Source organism: Serinus canaria, chromosome 2 (genome assembly GCF_022539315.1).
Source record: "Serinus canaria isolate serCan28SL12 chromosome 2, serCan2020, whole genome shotgun sequence".
Classification (NCBI taxonomy): domain Eukaryota; kingdom Metazoa; phylum Chordata; class Aves; order Passeriformes; family Fringillidae; genus Serinus; species Serinus canaria.
In genome coordinates this window covers 109,238,477-109,260,695 of record NC_066315.1, presented here as the reverse complement: position 1 = coordinate 109,260,695, position 22,219 = coordinate 109,238,477, and the positions used below count along the sequence as shown (strand labels likewise).

Genomic DNA, 22,219 nt, shown 5'->3' with positions numbered 1-22,219 from the left:
CATGTTCTTGTGACCAAACACAGTCTCACTGGGAATAAAAGGACTGAGCTCTGTGCACACCACCCTGCTCTGTCCTCTGGAAAGGCTCTTGCCCACCTCTTAATTCCTGTGCTTTGTTTCCTTGATACAGGACAGTGGAAAAAGAAAAAGTGGCAGTAATTTATTTTAAGGAGCAGAGAAGGGTGCTTGAGATTAATACAGGTTCAAAGAAAGACTGGATACTTGGAAGGAAAAACCATGTAAATGTCAGCACATAACTAGAAGCACAACCTGCACAGGAAAATTGCATTTGAAATTATTAAGGGCTCAGGAATCCACAGGAGAAGAATTGTATATGCTCTTCTCCAAACATCTCCTAATAACCACTGATTAGGAGATAGGATATTGGACTAAATGGACTTTTTATCTCACAAACTATGGCCATTCTTATGCTTTATGAAATGGGAAGGTCTGAGATCACCTTTGTACCTCCATGAATGCAACCCCTCTTCTATAGAACAATGTGAAAGGTAATGGAGATGATGAATAGATAGGGTGGTTGATTTGGACTGGTGTTTAAGTTATGTTCTGAACTTGTGCTTCAAACATGACTTGTGATGGAAATGAAGCATAACCAAATACATAACTGTGACAAATTAGTATAAAAAAGTCCTTGTGAAAAGTGGTGGGAGTGAAATGTGTCCTTGCCTTTTTATCAGTTCATTTAGAAAATTTCTATAATATTTTATACTATAGAAGTTTCTGTGAGTCAGCACTGTACACCACCTTTTGCCTGATTCATGGTGTTCCTCTTCAAAAAATGCCTGCTGTCTGTTGCCACCAAAAGAGGTTTTTTTGGTTAATCCCCATTGGGAAGGCTGCCTTGGTATTGTGGAATTGTGGAAGGAACTTAACTTAGTTTATAATGTTTGTTTCTGCACCATATTATTTTCATTAAAGTTGAATTTTAACATAGGAAAATAAAGCAAGCCAAAGGTTAAGGAGAACAGCATGGTATATCAAAATTGGTCTTGAACCTGCCACTCTCTGGTCTGCACTATTGCCTCTTGCTTGTGATCATGTTCAAATGGATTGGATTGCTAAGTGTGTAAGGTGGTGTTTTCAGGGTCTGGGCTGATGGTATCCAGCCCAAAAAGATTAAAGAAACCTTCATCATCCAGGATTTTGGTAGACAATCTTTAGGAGTGGGTGTTATGACAGCCTGCATTTGCACAGCAAGAAGTTTCAGTCTCACTCATCCCACTCAGCTCATTCACTTCCAATCTCCTCCTTTTAGAAGGAACAGTTACCCATCTTGCTGCTCTCAGAAATGCTCTGTCGACAAGCAGCCCACTCAAAATGTTCATTTAACCTGAGTGCCTGCTACCTCAGAGTTTGCAGGCATCAGTGTCTGTCTGCATGTGGGCCCTCCCCCATCTCTGTCCCTTAGAGGAGAATGAACCCCACAAGTGCCTTGTTCTTTTGATGTGATTAATCGGACTCATTATTATCAGGAGTGGTTTTGGTTTATAGGGTCCCCTCATGCAGTCAGACTGTCTCAAAATAACCAAAGGTGTTGTAAGGTTAATTGCCTTTCCCTTGTTTTTGACTGGTTCCTAAGCAGGATATCTGCCCTTTAAGAGAAGCTGAAATTCCATGTGGCTGTGTGATTGGACTGTGCCACACTGCTGCTGTTAGAGTTGAAGCCCAGCCCTGTGCATTACTGACTAGTAAAATATGTTTCAGGGAGCTGAAATCTCAGCTGTATAAACTGTTAAAGTATGCTCCAAATTGCATTCTCACCTGAGAGGTAATATGAGAGAGGGTCAGGATATATTCAGAGATTTTTCTTAATGTAGAATGGCTTGCTAACTCCTTCCTGTCTTACCTGCAATATGAGAAATATGAAGAATTCTGGGTGATTTAGAATATGAAACTGATAGCTAAGAGATCCTTTAGAACACCTGGAGAGTTTTCTCTCAAGGAGACAAGTGAGAGTATATATTTGTACCTTGGTTAGCGATTCACAGTACTTCAACAACACTTATATCAGAATTCAGATCTTAAATATGTGCTCTCAGAAAACAAGTGTTTGATGAACTTGTTATTCCAGCAAGATTTGGTGCACACTTCAACTTGCTTTCTTTAAGAAAGCACTCTTACTGAGAACAGTGTTGAGCATTTGACATATCTGGTGTGAAGACAGCTCTTTTGGGGTAGAACAACTGTATGTTAACTTGTTACCAAAGAATCTCTAATTCTAGCTATGTATGTTGCTTGCTCATTCATAAATCTAGACATCGTCGGAGAATGTAGGGGGAAGTAGGAGAACATTCCTATAAATTAAGACCTAGTTTTCTGCTCTAAATGAGTGTCCTTAAAATGCCAGCTGCCACTGATATCACCTTGCAGAATCTAAGATGTACAGAGAAATTGGGTTGGGGCAGAGATTTAGGCCATGATAATGTGAATGTCTGAGGCAGAGAATTGAAGTGAAGGATGCAATAGTTCCAAGCATCAAAACTCAGAGCATCTGTTTCCTTGGGCTTTATTTGGCATTGTCTTTTCCTTCCCCCTTTCCAAATTTCCTTCAAAAGCTGAGAGAAAAACTAACACAGTGATGACTGCAATGAGCTTGGAAAGTTCACAGCAGGAATCTGGAATTCTCATGTCTTCAAAAATAAAGCTGGTGTCACTTTTTAATTGTTGGTCTCAGTGGGATCTGGAAGGAGGAACTGGAAGCTGTAATGCAATGTGATAATACATTAACTTGAAGTAAAAAAATTACTGTAGATATTGTTTTGAGAATTAGAATCATAGAACTGTAGAACAGGATTCCACTAGGTCAGGTTGTCCAGGACACCATCCAGTGTGCCCTTAATCATTCCCAGAGATGGGGCATCTACAACTTCCTGTGGCAACTTTTTCCAGTACATCAGTAAAGCATTTCTTCCTAATATCTAATTTATACCTCCTCTCCTTCAGTTTAAAGCCACTGCCCCTTGCTCTATTGATTACCTCTGACGTGGAGAATACTTGGACTAAAGGTGTCCAAAGGGTGTTGCTCAGACCAGAGCAGAGGATCAGTGTGGAGCAGTATGCAAGGTGGAAGAAGGAGGTGTTGGCACCAAGAGGTTTAAGAAATATTGATCCATGAGTGAGAAGTCTGTGCCTAAGCCTAGAGAGCGTCCTATGCTTCAGCAAGAATGTGGCTGCTGCCCAATCCAAAGATACTTTCCCTCTGCTCTTAGAATGTTTTGCTTGTTCGAGGGGTGATGCTCTTTAATCCCTGGAAGAGGATCTCTGCATAGGTGGAGGAGGCCCCAGTTTGCTGTTTGCAGATGTGAATACGTATTTTGCAGATCGATTCCCTTTTCAGGCTTAAGTAACAAAACCAGTTGTAGATTTGCTTCCAGCCTTCCAGCATTCTGGGATAAGGGTTTGACAGCTGCACAGTTCCCAAAGACATGTCCTGCCCTGAGCAAGCAGCATTTGATGGCTGATTTTCTGTCATTGCTGATACTTGCAGATAAAAGCAGCTTCTGGGTGATGAAGATGTGAGCTCATCCCACAGCCTCTTTTATGACTGCCCTAATACCCAATGCAGGGCATGAAGCCCTTTGCTCTCTCCCCTTTCTCAGCTCCCAGTGTCTGTGGCAGGCTTCTCTGGAGGCCTTTCCATAAAATTCACCCTTCAGTGATGGTTCAGACAAGGGACAGGATTTGAAAATGTGCTGCCCTTGCCTCAGTGGAGTTTAATGCTGCTCTCATCAGCCAGCTGTGGGAAGGGAGGCTGGAGTGAGCCCAGAGAGGAATGCTGTGGTTTGCTGAGCCTCCTGTGTGTGGGAGAGCAGCTCTGCAGTGGGTTCATGTCTGCTGCCCATGTGCACGAGGCTGGGGTGGACCTTGCCTCTGGGGTGGATCTCATCTCTGTGGAGTTTCCAACAAGGAGCAGGGACCAGTGGCCATAGCTGGACAAAGCTCCTTGTTCCCTGAGCTCTTCCCAAGCCACCATGCCTCTGCCTCTGCTGGATGGAGGGGAAAATAATACTTGGTAAGAGAAGAGGCTTTTGGCATTAGCAGTTCATTGTTGCTGAGGTGTTGTGGTAGATGAAGGTGAGAAAACAGCGAGCAGACTGCTGGTCCCAGTGCAGTCTCTGCTTTGGGTGCAGCCCCACTCAGCAGCTGCACCAGGCACTGTGGGGAGATGAGGTCTCACCTCTTGCCCCTGGCAGTGGCCACTGGGGAATGTGGTGTGAGGGACAGGTCTCCATGGATCTGTTCTTGCCCCTTGGCATCCCTGTGATGGCCATGAGTGCTTGCAGTCCCTGCAGGCCCAGGAGTGGTCAGGAAGTGTTTGGGCTGTGGTTGCCTGTATCCGAGGATGAGCATCACTTTCCTCTCCTGGGCAAGGCCCTCTGGCCTTTTTCCCCGAACTCAGACATTCCTGATGTGTTTTGTGTTTATGGTACCTTCTGAGAAACAGTTGCTTTAAAGTAGCCCTATTCTTAGCAAAAATAGACAGCTGCCCAAGGAGGAGGAATGTACTAAACCTTGTAATCTGGTTACCTTGGTAACATCTGTAAGAAACTATTGCTAAACCACTTTCTATTTTTTCTTCATCTCCTTTATGGAAATACATATTTCTGTTTACTTGACAAAAGTGCAATTTATACCGTACCTGTTGTGGCCATTCTCTTGACCATTATATTGACAAACAAATTCCCATCTCTAACAAGCAAGGTTAAATTACTGTAAGAACAGTTATTTGACTTTATAGTAGAAACCAAGATTTGCAGTCAAGTAACTAAGCTTTTGCAAAGAAAAGCATAAATCTTATAAAACTTTTCTATTGTTTCAGAGTATTACAATTCTTGATCACATTTATGCAGCATAGGAATTCTTTTAAGTGGTCATGCTTGAGAACAAACATAAGATTATTTTTTCTTCTGCATTGTAACATTCTCACACATTTGTAAGGTTTAGTTATCAACCATATGTCATACAGGGCAACAAAAAAAGAAATTAAAGCATTATTGCTAGGCAAAACTGACAGCTGTGCTTGAGAATTGGCTGTTCCTGGATCTAGCTCTTAGCACAGCCCCCATCACCCCCTTCAGCCCTCTGTGTCCTGGTAGAGGACGTGAGCCGGTTCACTGGAGTGCCAGCACACAGAGGGATCAGCCTTGTGTGCTGCTGGGCAGGCAGTGCCCCCACCTTGTAGGTGTTTCTTTGTGTCCTCTGGTTACTCACTTGTTTCTGTCTTTGCTGCCAACAACAGGGAATTTTCAGAGCCCTTCAAAGGGATGAGGATCCCTCTCTCAGTGACCCATTCAGTAACTGATTTAATTAATTTGAAACTAACTGTCACTTTTTAAACTGTTGATCAAGAAGCCAATTATCTGTTAACAGTCCTAAGCACAACAGTAATCAAAGTGTTTCTCTGTTAAAAATATCTGGGTTTCTTTCTGTTGTCTCGGAGCTTTTAAAAGAAGTTGGAAGTGTATCTATTTTCTTTAAAAAATAAAGACCCTATATTAGAATTCCGTTTTCTATTTTGGAGTAGTAAAACTGCTTATTTATTTCTGAGAGTATGTTAGAATTTTAGCCTTTTTTATATGTTATGGCCTAAAGACAAAAGTCTCAGGGCATGATATAAGGTTTATTAATGATAAATCCTGCTCTTTTTATTCACTTACATAGCTCAAATCCTCAAGCAGCATTGTTACAAGTTTGTTTGGTATACACATTTAAAAGTCTTATTCTATAAATGTTATGTCTTTTATTGTATATATTGGTATTCCAAAGAGAAAATGTAAAAGTGGTACATACCAAAGCATAGTTGGTTGTTTTTTATTGTAGCCATTAGTTATACAGCTGTTTTAGAATAACAAAAAATGGTCCTCAAATAACATTTTTAAAATTATGACTCTTAATTTGTATTGTTAGAAAATTTGATTTTTTTTTACAGGTTTACAAAACAAAGCAATTAAAAAAAAATATGTTCATACTGCATGCCCAGTCCTGTACATATTTATGGCATAAAAATATTTTTGGAGTGCAGAAAGAAAGAGAATGATGCATGGTAGCTTGTCTCTGGCTTTTCTAATTCAATTGAATTAAATCACTACCCGTTTATCCACTATTTTCTTCTCTTTTAAAAATCTCATCTGAGAGTGGTGAATAGTTGTTTTTTACTGTAATAATGATGGTGAGTCAACAATTTGATTAATCATGTAGTTAAAGCATGAGTATTTCTGAGCACAACTGTTAAAGGACGTGTCCTGATGGGTTTTTAAAATTCCTCATGTGTATAAATGTGTTTGCTCCTTTTCCACAGAAGTTGTTTAGAAGGGCCCAAAAGAGATGGTATATTAAGGTGCTGATATATTAAGGTCCATCTCATTCCATATCTCCAGTTTAAATCTGAATGCATTCCTGACTACTGACCCCACAGTTTTATTTCCAGCTTCATAGTCTGCAATAAGTGAATCCTTGTAGAGCCCTGGGCAGGTGTTTGCACCATTAGCAGAACCGTGTAAATTGCCAGCACAGAGGTGCTTTAGAGAACAAGAAGAGGGCAAAGTGAGTGCCAAATTCTACTGCCATTTAATCCTTTGAAAAATAAAATGTTTTATTAGATAGCCTGTTGGCCAAAAGATTGCTTAGAAGGAAAGAAGGGCTGAGTGGTAGGACAGGCGTCAAATTCCAGTGCTGACAAGAATAGGATACACAAATCCATAAGTTTGTGAAGACACATATTAAAATCATACAATCCAGCTGTAAAATCTTCAGGGTAACAATGACACATCCAGAGTTTTTGGATGGAGCTTTTAGGTTTATAATTTAAACAGCTATTCATCAATATTTTTAAGTATATTATAACACACAATGAATGAAAGAAGTGAATGGGCACCTGAACAAAATAAAGAAGGATCTTTATTTCTGGAATCAGCTCTTCTAGTGTAATCTCTGCTGCCAGCAGTGAACACATCAGATGTATTTACACTGTATCTCTGCAAAAAGATATTTATGGATATGACACATGCTGTTCTGCACACTTAAAACCTGAGATTCAGATTCTCTCTCCGTACCATGTGCACCTCTGTTGATTTCAGAAATATGTAATAGCGCGCTAATGAGTGTGATATAAGAATCTAAATTGATCCATAGCCATATGGACAGCCAGATTGATAGAGGCAGACTTTATCACTTTGTCCCTAAAATCTTTTGTGATTATCCTTTATGTACACAGTGGTACTAAAGTGTCAGCCCAGATAATTTCCCTTTACTTAATAAAATTTTATGGATTTACTTAAAGCTTTTACTTGAAAACATGGAGGAGTGTGTTTGCGCTTTTTACAGAAATTTACTGGTGCTAGTAATAGAAACAGCTTTCATTCTGTTTTGAAAAAACCATTGTGAATATATAAATTATTTTTGAACTGGACAGAGATGATTATATGGCATGTGACTGAAAATGTATCTTTTTTAATAGATGATTCAGCCGCAGAGAGTTTTAATGGCAATGAGACCGTGGGACACAGTTCCAATGCTTCAGGGGGAACACACTGCAGGGAGATGGCAGAAACCAACAGTAATGGCAAAACAAATCTGGAGCAGGATGAGCAGCCTCTGAACCTGAGTGACAGTCCCCTCTCTGCTCAGCTGACTTCAGAATACAGACTAGATGATCACAGCAGTAATGGAAAGAACAAATACAAGACTCTCCTAATTTCTGATCTCAAGATGGAACGGGAGGCAAGAGAAAATGGAAGCAAGGTAAGATGCTTCCACATGGTCCAGATATGAAGCATGTAGTTCAGAAAAGAAAAATATTTGTGAGGCCAAACTAAAGGTTTTTCCCAGCTAAGCACTTAATGTGATGTGTCTAATGTTTGTCAGATCATTACTTAAATGCCATACATAGATTTGTATGCTCTGTTACACATATATGATGCACATGTACATTAAGTGTATGTGGATGTACATGGGGGTGAATAAATATGTATAGGCAAATATACTGTGCTGACACACAGGCAAAAATGGTGTAGTTCTCCATCAGACATGATTTTTATCAATCCATTTATTAGGAATGGTCTACATTACCAATTTGAAAAAAAAATTAAAGTATGTATATAATATGATACATATATATATATGTATAAATATGGAGATTGATATGTATGTATATTTACAGATGGCCATCTCATCACTTCTATTAGGTATCTTTAGAATGTTCATGGTTTAAACCCAGCTGGCAACTAAGCACCTCACAGCCACTCTCTAACTCCTCTCTCTGCCTTGGTGGAGTCAGAAGGAGAATGGAAGAAAGGTAAAACCTATGGGTTGAGATAAGAATAGCTTAACAATTGAAATAAATTAAAGTATCCTACTACTACTACTACTACTACTGATAATTTTAATGAAAAGGAATACAACAAAAAGCAAAAGAGGAATAAAATCCAAGAAGCATAAGTGATGCACAATACAGTTGCTCACCACCCACTGACCAATGCCCAGTCAGTGTCTTGGCAGTGACTGACAGTTTCTGGCCAGCTCCCCCCAGTTTATATACTGGGCAATCTTCTCTGTGGTGCAGAATATCCCTTTGGCTTGCTCCCTTCCAGCCATTTGTGCACCTGCTCACCAGCAGAGCCTGGGAAATTGAAAAATCATAAACTTGGGATAAGCACTGCTTAGCATCAACTAAAATATCAGTATGATATCAATTTTATTCTCATAATTAATCCAAAACACAGCACTATACCAGCTACTAGGAAGAAAATGAACTCTTTCTCACCAAAACCTGGTCAAGAATTAATCCATATGAATGTTAAGTGTGTATGGCCAAGAGAATTTCTACCAGTGAATTATCAACATCTGAAAGGAACTGATTTGGTTCCTTCATGACTGTGTTATGCAGGCACCTAGCCTGAATTAAAACTGACAAGTTTGCTTTAAGGAGCTGTAATCCCCTGAGGGCTTTTCGCTGTCGTTTCTATTATGTGGATAAGGAGAAGCAAGGGTGTTATTTTGTAGATAAAGACAGATCTTGCAGATTAAGTTTGCTAGGTTTCTAGGATGGTGCTTTTCATGAGGGCCTACAGTAGGGAGGGTGAAGAAATGGCATAGAATTTACCCACTGGTAACAAGTTCCAAGTTCTTTTTTTTTTTTTTTTTTTTTTTTTAATTAGTATCTGGTGACCAACTGGCTTACCACTTTTACAGCAGCAATAATAGGATGTCAGTCCTGGATCCAAAGACTATTAATGCTACTCACTGGCTTTCAGTAGCCTGGCAACATAGATATACCTTCAATGAGCACATTTTTTACAGGGCTTCGAAACAGGAGTGTTAAAATCCTGAGGCATACTTAGAAAGGGTTAATACATGAGTGATATCTACAGAAGAACATTTAATCATACTAAGGTTTTATCTCCTATCTTCATTGGCTGTGGAGTCAAAATAAAAACTTGTAATGATTTTGTGACTTTAGTGTCTAAGTTTTAGTGGGCAGAGCAAAGGGAGACTAAATGGGAGATTGTTAGTCTTTCTCATGGCCATTAAGCAAATCATGTATCCCAATGCTTCTCCATGAAATCTCTATGAAAAACTGTTTTTCTGTACAGAATACTTTTTTTCTCACAAACTTGCATTCTATGGAAAATGTTCTGACTTGCTGTAGTCTCTGCCTGTGTATGAACCCCAGTGCTGGATTTACTCAGTACTTTGAATTGCACAGGGGGTCCCATATTGGCTGATATGAATGGTATCTTCTTTTTGCTTCAGGGCAGATTGTTCTAATGAAACTTTTATAGGCTCATCACACAAATATTGACAGACACACAGGCTCTTTTGCCCGAGGTAGGTTGTTGCTTGTGCCATCACTCTTACAAATACACAAATGAGCTTGGCAAAGATGGGGAGGAGTCTTAATGTGACACTCATTTATAGCTAAGACAAGAACATAGCCTAATGTTCACTTTCCAATTTGAATCAGTTCCAACTCAGATGCAAGAAAAATGTATCAAAAAGTGTTAAAAATGTATAATGAATTTAGATGACAATCAAAGCCAGCTCATTCTTTATAAATTTTAAGAGGCCAGAATCATCCCCCACATCAATACATTCTTTCACACTCACTGTCATCCTGCCCACTCTATATTGCCAACAATATGCAGATTTGTCTCCTCTTTTTGTCCTAGTGAAACTCGTGTTGCTGTTTAGAGTTCATTTAAGTATATGATTATTTAGATATGCAGTAAAGATTATTAAATATAGAGTAAAGACTTCAGGAAGAACACAATCCTGGGATAAACAAAATTTGTTAGAGATTTGTAAGATGAGTTACTGAAGAAAAGATCTAGTTTCTAAGTGAGGGAAAATATATTTGAATTATTGGGCTAGTATTGGGGGAAGAAATACATTATGCTTCCTCCAACTTGCTCAGTGTCCCATTTAACCTGCACAAGATTTATTCTCTTGGGATAGTCAAGACTGTGAAACTCAGAGGCAAAGGAATGGAGCTGTAAGGATCTCTTGGCTGACATGTTCTGATAGATAATTTTGTATCTGCTGCAGAATTTTGATCAGAAGAAGCTGTTGAGATAAAAATGTTAGTTTTTCCATCATATTTTCTTTGAAAATGTGAGAGCTAAAAGGGAAATCTTTCTTGAAAATGGTTGTTTCTTTGTGGAAGTTAAATTTTAAGAATAGTCATCTTGTCCATACCTATTTGGAGCAATTATATGCTCATGCTATAGGGAAAGTTTGCAAAAATAACAGTATTATTCTGCAAAAAATCTTGGATGTTAAAACAGGGATACTTAACATTTTCATAGAATCAGGCCTATGGACACAGAGGAAGCAATTAGTGATTTGTAAGAAATGTAGGGTTTGTTTTTTTAATAATAAACCAATGTGGGTTTTGGGTTTTTTTACCTGAAAAAACTCTGATAAATAACTGGGGATTAGATAACCCTGTGAAAAACTACACTATATTATTTAAAGAATGCTCAGTTCAGTTACTTCAGATTATGACTTTTAAAACTGGTGTTTGAAGCACTCTTTAAACAAGTATGACATTTCAGTGGACAGTGCTACTTTGAATCCTCAGTTCAGGCAGTGAATATGTGTGGTAATCTCTTCTTTTTACAAAAAGATCATGACTTGAGCGTGGTGGAGGGAGTTGGCAAATTGTAACAACCTTAAAATCTGATCCAAAATGTTTTACTATTCACTGAAAATTGTTGTGCGAGGACAAAATGGGTTTTCATAGTGCTTAATGCATATACGTACATATAATTATGTATATACATGTGTATGTATATGTGTGTATATATATATACACACACATATACATATATATATACACACATATACATATATATATACACATATACATATATATATATACATATATATATATATATATATATATACACTTCATATATATGCACTGTTATTGAGCTTATATTAGGAAGCAGACCCTCACCTAGTTGTTCACAGCACCAGAAATCTCTACAACCATTTAGGGCTAAACTGAAGTTTGTGAAATTTTGCATAGCTTCAAAAATACATACATAAGTTTAACTTAACTGGTCTGGGTCTCAGTGCTAGAAATCACTTAGAAAGTATTCATCAGCAAATGCTCAGCAAACGTGGTTGTATGAATTCAAATAGTTACATGCACGTATGCATTATTTTAGATCATTACTTCTGTGTGAGCCTGCTGGGTTTTTGTATGACTGTGGTGAAGTCTCTGTAGCACTGAGGTTTTTTATTGCTGATTTCTTTGTTGTTGCTACTTCCTGTATCATATATTTTATGTAGGAAAGTTATTAGTTAGCTTTATTTCTTCTTCATTATTTATTTCATTAAATCCAGCAAGCCTACTCCTTTTAAATGATTTTGTCTCTTTTGCATTTGGATAGCAATGTTATTTTAATATAGTATGGGAGAACAGGCTTTTGAGCTCACCAGTCATACTTGCATTATGCCATTATTTTACCTGGATTAATAAATGGTTTTTTATGTCTGTATTGCAAGGGGCACTCCTAATAGTGAAGGCAAAAACTTCTTTGTGGGACTTTCCAGATAGAAATATATGTACTGATCATAAATGCCTAGGAGAGGCATTAAAATGAGGTGACAAGGACAACTCACGTGCCCATTTTGTCCAGATACCTACTAAGTGCTAACAGTTGGTTTTCTTTCTTTCTACCAGATGAAATTTCTGGTGGAAAGTTGAACACCTCAAGTCCCTCTGGATGTATGGTATTCTAAGTTAATATGCATTATGTTTAGCTAAATTGTGTAATTGGCTTCTTGAAGAATTGCACAAGATAAGAAATGTTTCTTTTAAGTCTGGAAAGTAAAACATAGTTTTAAAGGAGAGAACAGTAAATAATGGTTGCTTCATACCATGACCTTTAATTATAATACTGCATTCTAATGTGCATTCTAGCTACAGTTGTTCACCATGAGCCAGAGTTTTCATGTAGTCTCTAAAACTAAAATCTTTCTGTCTCTCCTTTAATGCTGGGTTTTGAAGTGCTTCTCAACCTTTTTTCTACAGCTTGATGTAAAGGATAGTGTTATTGTCATGGGCCATTGCCAGGGGCTGTTTGCTTCCAGCAATTGCAACTTCAAACACTGTTGAAATGGATGTATCCACACTCTGGCAGGTTAGCCTGGCACAGTCTGCTTTTAACACAGGCCCTGCCCAAGAAGATTTTCAAAGGCTGTAACCTTGTATGGCATCTGAAAGCCAGAGCATGTATGAGATCCTGGGTGAAGTTTGAAGCTCCTGCACAATACTCCAGTTAAAATTTACTCATCTTCAGTGGTTAGTCCAGCTGTAGAATCTTGTAACATCTGTTTTGATGGAGCTCATAATTGCCAAGGGATACCAGGCACGACTGTCCAAGCAGCCTGACCTGTGTATGCAGTTATACTGGTAAGCCTGGTGTCATCTGTGGTGAGTCCATCTGGTTTCCAAAAGTGCACATGAATTTAGCCACAGACAGACACCATCTACAAGGAGCAAGGTGGAGTCTTAATGGATTTCTTCCTCACTCTCTTTCCTTCTAAAATATATGATTGCATCTTAGCAAAAGGTGGAAGGTCATTCCTTAATTCCAGTGAACAGCATCACATCTGACATTGTGTTTCTGAGGCAAGTGGAGTCACTGCCTGCCTAGGTCCCTGTGCTTCTGTCTGCAGGTTTCCTTGGAGAATGGCCATGGTCAGAAAATAAAAGAGCATATGGCTTTTTCTAAAGCAAGTGGAATCCTTAAGAATTGCAGTGCACTTTTGATAGAGGCCTATTGAGAAACTTATGAAGTAATTTATTTTCAAAAATTGTTAATAAAGTGTTGAACAGGTATGCGGCTGCTTGAAGCAGGAGTTAAAAGGAAGACTTTGGGGATTTACATGTTATTAAGAACAGTGTTGGAGATGTTTTGCGGTTCTTTTTCTTTCTTTTTTTAACTTAGTAATTCAATTTTTTTTTTCTTCTATCATCATTGATTATTTATATTCAAGTGGAATAGACAGGTTTCAGCTGAATGGGAGCATTGTGCTGTGGTTCTTATATGAGATGGTTACCTCAGGTCTAAGCAGGAGGGAAGGTGGAAAGGGTAAGATAGAAGTGTCTCCTCCTGTTTTGAGGATACCACTAAACTCTGCATGTTGGCTTTTAGTACAAAGAAAATATCCTTTTGCCCATCTAGTTTATTTTGCTAAATACCCAAGTTAAGATAATTAATCTGGATTGAGAGTTTAGCCTGTCAGAAAGGATCTTTTGATTCCAACTCTTCTCTCCTCAGAACTTTTCATCGTCTTCCTTGCTTGAATTTGGGTCTCACTACCTAGGTATGGCCAAAGAAGAAATTAGACTTTTTTGGTTTTGTTTGTTCTTACTGGTATGTTTTATTTCATTTCCATGGTCAGACAGAAAGTGTTCAAGCAATGCCATATTTTACTGACTGCTGTTTTGTTTATGGAAGTATCTTAAGAGTCTGCAGTCCAGGGGGTTGACAGCTTTATTTTATGGCTTAATTGTTAGGGCTAGAAAGAGACTTAGTATGAAATACTGTTTGCTGCTGTCAAAATAACTTATGAAGAGGGAAGCAAAGTCTCATGGAAGATTTAGAACATGTTACTACAAGTAGTAGCACACTATATTTTGAGCAAACAACCACAGGAGTGAGGCAGGAGGCAAAGCCAGCCTTATAAACATTCTGGAGCAATGAGATACCAGTACAAAACAAATCTGCGGCTCCACTAGGGTCCAGTCTGCTTTCACCATTCCAATCATAGCACTGAAGAGAGGATGGTGACATACTCCAGCTTTGCCTTAATTGCTACCCAATCATTGGTTCCATCATTGCTGCTTTACACTGAATCCATGGAAATAGTTTGTACTGAGGTTTAAAAGTGAAGATGATAAAAGAAGTGAATGGGAGGCAGAATCCCCCCCTGCCACCATCATGTGTAGGGGATATGGGGCTACATTTTTAGTCTTGCATCTCACAACTTCGGTGTGTGAAGGCAGGTCCAAGGGTTCTGTTGAAGTATGTATCTTTCTCTGCTGTGCTCAAGTTTGTGCAAAGGTAACTGGCATGTCAGTGCTTTTCTCTTCTTGGGAGATAGATACACTACAGTAGAAGATAAACCTGTTCTCTTCTCCTGTGCATGGAGAACTTGAATGAAAGAACAAAAAGTGTATGGAAGCAGTTTTGTGACTTCCTAGTTTTTTCTGCCACTCACCTACAAATTAGCCTGTTTTTTTCTCTTTCCCAATGAATTTCTGCTTCATGCATAGGAGTTTTAGAAGTTGCTCTCATAAAGTCTGAGTCCTTTATGTTTTACTCTATCATTTTATCTGACACCTTGATTTAACTCTTCCCTACTTTCAGAAAACAAGTAGAGAAAATCAGTTTTCTGACTCTAAAAGTCAATTTATTTGTTTGGATAAAGCATGTTTGTTCTATGAAGAAAAAAAAGTTCTTTTTTTTTGCCGCTCTTTTGTAGGAAGTTGTAGAGGCCACTGAGAAGCTTTAGTACCAAAAAACTTTTGATGTTAGTTTAGTGGTTTAATAAGCGCTGTCTAATCACTGTTCAAGTGTAGCAACTACAGTTTTATAGAGCACTGTTTTTTCCAGGCTTCAATCTTCTGATTTTGGGGGTTACCCATAATAAATGGCTAAATATGTCATTGTTTTGAAGAGCATGTTTTTCATGCCACTGCAGCTGCATGAAAAAAAAAACCAAAAAACCAGTGTTGTGTTTGTCAGAAAATATGAATTCTGTAGCATTCTCTAACAGTCACATTCATCAAAGTCCTTTGTCTATGATACCATCAGTTCTGTGTCTAATTCTTCCCATTGGAAGTACATTTAGTAGAAGGTTTTCATGTTCACTCAAAGCTCTTGAAAGGGAAATTGATTTCCTGCAGGGCATTCATTGCAATGATGTAACTCCAGGTCAATTAAATGGAAGCTGATGCAACTCCAGATTTACATACCTGTGAAGAAGAACACAATCTGGCTCCATATGTGTATGAAATCCCAGCTTATGTAAAGCTGGCATGGAAGAGAAAAAGTTTTGATGTGACCTTTTAGAAATTTTCTCAGAGGATTTTTTTTAAAGGAGGAAGAGCCCATGGGTCAAGTACCAGAAAGTGGTGCTCCTGATTCCAGATTGAATGTGTGTTACTCACAGATCCAGCTGTCTATCCTCATCCACTTTTACCTTTGGAGTCTTTAGTCACTCATATCCAACAAGAAGCACTTGTACGTGAAGGAGATGCAGGACTTTTTCCAACTTGTTTTTAGAGGCTGGACATCTGTTCAGACAAGCCAGAAAGCAATCAAGTGCCTCTGCAATCAAAGAGGTAAGGTCTGAAATTACTTCCCTCCCTGTTTACAGCTAAGAACGTTTTATAACTTATCGGTCTGGGAGCACATGTCTGTACCTTTCAGGCAAATTCTTGTTCACTTCAGCCTAGATTTGTTCCTGATAGACATCTTCAAGGCTGGACCTTGTTACAATCCCTGATTCTTATTTTTGTGGGTTTTTTATGGCTGTGGTTTGTTGGAGGTTTTTTCCCCATTAGGAATAAAATTGAATTTGTGTTGAAGTCTTATCACATTAAATGATTTGCTGCTCCTTTTTCTTCTTCTGTTATCACATATGCAGCTTCTCTGCCACCTAGAAAGAGACTGAGAGCAAATCTTGCTCTTGGAAGATTAAACATGATTTAATGGTAAATTGAGCAAGATATAATGGGGCAGCAATAAGTGCTACCTATTGTGATTGTGTTTAGTCTTAATATTATTTACACTTAATGAACTGTCATTTTTTAATTTTTCAGATGCTGGGGCTGAAGAGCTGATCCTCAAAACTAATCTGTGATGAATGGCTTCCTATTTGGCTACTTCTACACATTCAATGCCTTCAAAACTATATTGTTATTGAAGAAGTTGAGAATCAAGAATGTTACTCCTGATTTTTTCTTTCTGGTATTGAATTCTTTTCTACATGCCAAGACAAGTCCTGAGAAAAGAGAGGAAAGAAGCCAAAGATTTTTCATCTTTAATGACATTTATAACAATATATTGATGAGATTTTAAAATAAATATAATTTTTATTACTTGTCTAATCTTTTTGTCCTGTTGAATAAATGCCAGTAGCCAAATGTCTTGCTGAATGCTTGATACACTTTCAAGCTGTGCTTTTGTGTGCTCTCCATAGTAATCGCTGGGAATAATTAATTACATTAGAACACTGAATACTTTTTTGGATACTTATTCAAGCAGCTGGATTTGTTGGGTGATGTGAGAGAAGTGAATAGGTCAATTTTTTAGTAGAGGAAAGAGGGAACAAAAAGTAGAATTCAACTTTAAAGCTATTTAACTATTTTGTTCTCTTCATCTTTCCTTTTGTTGCTTGCGTTTTTCTTCTTCAGCTTTTCTGGTCATTCTCCTGCGTCTGCTTCTGAAGACTCATGGAAGACCTATCTTAAATTTTGGTTTTTATGAACAAAATAATAGATAAAGGTAACAGTATTACTTACCAGAATATAGGACTGTGAGGAATTAACTTTAGTTACTGAGTCTAGTCCTCTGTAAAGGGGAACCTAGATGATAGACATTTGCCCCAAGAGGATATGCAAGAATTCAATTCACAATGTCCACAGAGTCCTGATTAATAACTTTCAGCCTTATAGAAAACAACAGTGGTGCAGCTGTAATATGCCACGGAAAACAGTGAGGAACTGGAATCATGGTTGATGTCCTAGATCCCTACAACAACAAGGGATTTGCTAGATGGATTTCCCAGATGGTCTCTAGCAGCATCTTATTCCCTGCAGAATGGGGAGTGAAAAAGAACAACTGCCAATAATCCCTATCAGTCTGCTTGAGGTTTTGTCTGCCATATGTTTCATCAAAACATCCTGCTTTGTATTTCATCTCTAACAGTGACTGATTTTGAATACTTGAAAGAAGCAATTAAAAAAACAGCGTCTACATTAGTTTTTGAGACAGGGAGGGGATAGTGGTGTAGGTAGGCATTGAAAGCTGTGAAATGTTTGTTATGTTTATTAAACACAGTCAAAAGACAGCAATCAAAAAATTTTGCAAAATGCGCGGTAAGGAATAAGACATTGATGGTTACAAATATTACAGAATGGTATTCTTGCACAATCAGTAACAGGTCCTGGAATCTGTTACTGGTATTTGAGAGCTGTGTAAACAGTCAACAATTGTGTTTCACTGGGAACCGATGAAAGGGTATAAATACATACAGCCAAAGGTAGGAATCTGTAACTGATGTGAGTTTCCATTTCACCCATGTAAGTGTGGCATGCCGTGAAACATTTTAATACTGGATGAATTCCATATGCATCTCTAGAGTTTTCCCTAAGCTGCTGCTTCTTGGAGCTCACAGTGTTTCTATGAAATACTGCAGCTGTTGCCTGGATCTTGGCGTGCTACAACTGAATATTTCCCATAGAGATGCTCCTTCTCATCAGCTGCTTTGGTCAGAGTGTCATTCTCAGTGTCCTTTCACACCTATTCAGTCTGTGCTCTCCAACTCTTCTCATCATGAATATGCAATGAGCTACCCCCAGATCTGATGGGAAATCATACAGGCTGTTCTCTTCATAAACATGCACACACACACAGTATATATACGCATATATATATTCTCATGTATTGTTTCCTTTTGTCTGATGAGAACAGTCATAGCCAGTGGCCATGAACCAAAGTATGGAATCATACAGATGAACCAGGAGCATACAAAGAGCTCATGTTGTCAAGGCACCTGCAATACAAACATAAACTTTGTGTACAGGTGCTCTAGCAGACAAGAGTGATTGTTTTTCATGTGTATTTTAATTAATATTGGGATGAAATCTTGTATCTCGCCTCTGACTCCATTTTATATTTTGGTAGAGGTCTTGGAGTAATGTGTTTCCTCCTCTTGTGTTTCCCATGGCATTTGGGAATTGTCTGACTCCATCAGGAAGAGCCCTTTCAGAACTATTCAGAATTTCTTCCCTGTACCTTCTACCATTGAGCTCCCAGGCTGCACCCTCTCAGGATTAATAAAAGAAAAACAGGGAAAGGTGAGTTGATTTCCTTAGGGGTTACCATGAACGGCCCCAGTACGGTTTGTCCTCAGTCCACAGTGTTATAGTGTGAGCTGTGTATTGGCTCTCAAAAGGACACGTGGATATTCTTTGGGCCCTTTTACTCAATCAGAGATATATGGTTTTTTGGCCCCCCTCTGAATGAATTTATCCTTGTCTCACTTTGTACAGTTAGTCATATGCTCTTAAAAAATCTTTTGCAGATGGAGCCCCGTGGGACTGGACCTGTTTCAAAAGCTGTATTAAATGACTAAAATAAAGGTTTCGAAAATTCCTGTTTCCCTCAGTGTATTTCTTAGCAAGAATAGCTGTATTTAGTGGAAAAGAAGTTAGATGCGTCTGTGGCATGTGTGCTGTCACACCCTCCTGGCTCAGCTGGGAGATGGACACATGAAGGAATGACATAGAGGCATGTTTTGGAATATGCTGCTTGTGTCAGTTTCACCTTAAAGACACCTCTCACAAGGTTGATGCTTCTCTATGCTTCATTAGAAGCTTTATAAAATACACCTCTATACGTTCAACAAAGTGTCCACCCTGCCTTCAGAAAACACATAATATGCAGGTTTATATAATACTGGAAAAAGAAGCTGGAGTTCCTAATGGATCTAAATGAGTGATTAAACACTGAGGAGCTGAAAAATTTGCTGCATAAAGATGGAATTACTCTGTTAGAGATAAAGCAGCCATGACTTCATCAAGGATCTCAGTGGTTATTGCCAATTAATAGGTTGTTGTCTCTGGAAGGCAAATTTATCAAAAGACTCATCAGATTAAATTTCTTTTTATAGGTTAGGTTGGAATTGAGATAAAATATTTTTGCAATGATTGTAGCAAACCATTCATATGAAAGTAGTCAATCATTACACAAAAATGTCTATGTAAGGTAGGTGTTCATTTTATAAATATATGTACTAATGAATCTGAAAGTATATGAGGCATGGTTGTGTCATTTAGGAAAATGGTGACAACTATTCTCTTCTGTTCAAGAGCTGAGTGGTCATGTTCTGTGGTTCTGTGAACTGGGAGGAGTGTCTTGAATGCTTAAAGAGCCAAAAAGGCTTTTAGCATCTCACATTGCCAGTTGCCTGGCCTAAGCTTTTGAGAAACCTGGCTTAAATATCTGTATTTCATAATCTTAAGTAGTTAGCCCTGCATACTTCTGGTTTGAGATACAAACTCCAGGACAATACTTATTTTTACTGCCCTCACTGTGCCAATTCAAGATCATTCTATTAAGTATAAGAGGTAAGTTGTTTTTAAGGCTGTATCTAAGCTCTGCAGAGATAATTCTCTATCTAATTTTTTTTTTTTTTTAGTATTAAATTGACAAGGAGTATGCTGGTTTGCTTTTAGCCTGTTACTCCATTCCTATGTTTAGATTTTGATTTTATGTGATTTTTCCATATTTAATGCTTACTTTATAGCAATGTTTACAGTATCTAGAACTTATATGTAGGGCTATTTATGTGAAATAGTAAACTAAAAGAAATAGACTGTGTAAATCTACTGTTAACTGTGAGCTAGTAGAGCTTTTCTCTCCATGTAGTGTAGGCAGTGGCAGTCGTGGCAGCACCTTCAAGACTTTTGCTTCACTTTTTACTAATTTTTTTCTTAGTTGAAATTTTTGTCCTTGAAATATATAGGATCCTACTGTGTTATTTTTTACATTTTTCATTTAACATCTATAATTTATATAGGTAATACAAATTTTAGGTTATTCAGTTTCTAATAAGATAATTCTGCATAATAACTTTATACAAAATGAATAAGTTGTTTTTACCTTCATCAATATTTTAATTGCCAGAGGTTCCTATATCTAAATTCTTTGAATTTACATAGCACGCTTGAGATTCTGAAAACATTAATAAAAATAAATCAGCTAAACATGACATTGGTCTTGTGAGGCAAACATGTCTACTGGTTGGTAAATACAGGCATGGCATAATTCCTTTCTCAAAACAAATCAATCAATTTCTCCAGAAAATCTGGAGAAGACATTTGTTTCTTGTGTGTTATAGCTGAACATTAATCACAGTATGAATCCTTATCTTCAGACATTCCTCTTCAGTTAAGGTAAAGATCCAGAGTCAGCTCCAACTGAGTAGCCATTGGAAAGTTTCCTCTAGTTTTTTAGCACAGCTAAAATTCAAACCAGTGTTTTTAAATGTTTAACTTGGGCTTTGCTGGAACCACGAGGAATACATTTTCACTGATGGTCTTGATCAATCTTTCTAGACCTCATCATAAAAATATGTTTATGTATGCCCAAGAGAGCCTATGGACTACATTATTAGTATTTGTGTGATTAAGCCTTAACTGACCTAAAGTTGAATGCTTCACTTAGATTCAATCATACAGCTTACTTGTATAGTGCATTTACATATTGAACTGAGGATGTAGCCCAAAGTGAGAGAACTGCAGGAGGAAGAGGCTGTAGAAGTGTTAGAATGCTCTAATTTTCTCTAGATATTTAGCAATTGTTTTTTTTTTTTCTTTTAATTATAAAAAGAGGAGTCAAAGTAAAAATAATAGTTAAAATCACTGAAGCATGAGACTTCAAATCTGGGTTTTCAATTTATTGTATGAAATAGGAGTATGTCTGTGCATCTCCATACCTGTATAAAGCAAATTGTTTCACTTCCTCCTTAAATGTATCTTTTTACCATACAATCTTTATCTTCACAGGCTCTATTTCTAAAAGCTTCCTTGATGAATGATTCTCCTGCAGCTAAATCCTGGCGGAGGAGGGAAGAGGTAAGGGGAGGAAGGGAAAAGAGAAAAGAAGGGAAGGCAGAGGAAGGAGGAAGGAAGGACGGAAGGAAGAAGGAAGGAATGAATGGAAGAAAGGAAGGAAGAAGGAAGGAAGGAAGTGCAGGAAGGAAGACGGGAAGGGAAGGAAGAAGCGGAAGGAAGGAAGGAAGGAGAAGGAAGGCAAGAAGGAAGGAAGGAAGGACGAGGAAGGCCGTAAGGCAGGACGGAAGGACGGAAGGAACGGAAGGAGGAAGGAAGGCAATGTAATGAAATTAATGACTTAAGGAAGTAAGTAAGTAAGAATGGAAGTCACTTAATTCAGTACTTAATTCATTACATAATTACATTAATTATTCAGTTCCTTACTTCATTACTTAATCTTACCTTACCTGCCTTCCTTCCTACTTCCTTCCTCCTGCTTCCTTCCTTCCTTTCCTGTCCTTACCCTCTTTCCTGCCTACTTCCTCACGTCCGCCATTCCTTTCAGCAATGATTACAGCCATTCTTCATTCCGCACTTCCTTCCTTCCTTCCGCCACTTCCTTCCGCCACTTCTTACTTCCTTCCGCCATTCCTTCCTTCATTCGCCACTTCCTTCGCAACTCCTTCATCTTCCTTCCTTCCTTCCTTCCGCCACTTCCTTCCCACTTCTTCCGCCACTTCCTTCCGCACTTCCTTCCGCCACTCCTTCCGCCACTTCTCCTTCCGCACTTCCTTCCTTCCTTCCGCATTCCTTCATTCCGCCACTTCCTTCCTCTTCCTTCCTTCCTTACTTCCTTCCTTCCTTCCTTCCTTCCTTCATTCCATTCTCACTTCCTTCCTC

General features: G+C 38.3%; 1 protein-coding gene across 4 annotated transcripts in view; it reads left to right on the top strand.

Annotated features, from left to right (window-relative positions):
- Positions 1-22,219, top strand: part of NOL4 (nucleolar protein 4) — a 192,256-nt gene that overhangs the window by 100,903 nt on the left and 69,134 nt on the right. For all 4 annotated transcript variants that reach the window (XM_050970991.1, XM_050970990.1, XM_050970989.1 and 1 more), the window contains exon 6: positions 7,478-7,761. In XM_050970991.1, coding sequence (XP_050826948.1) covers positions 7,478-7,761 — 284 coding nt within the window. The remainder of the gene's footprint in view (positions 1-7,477; positions 7,762-22,219) is intronic.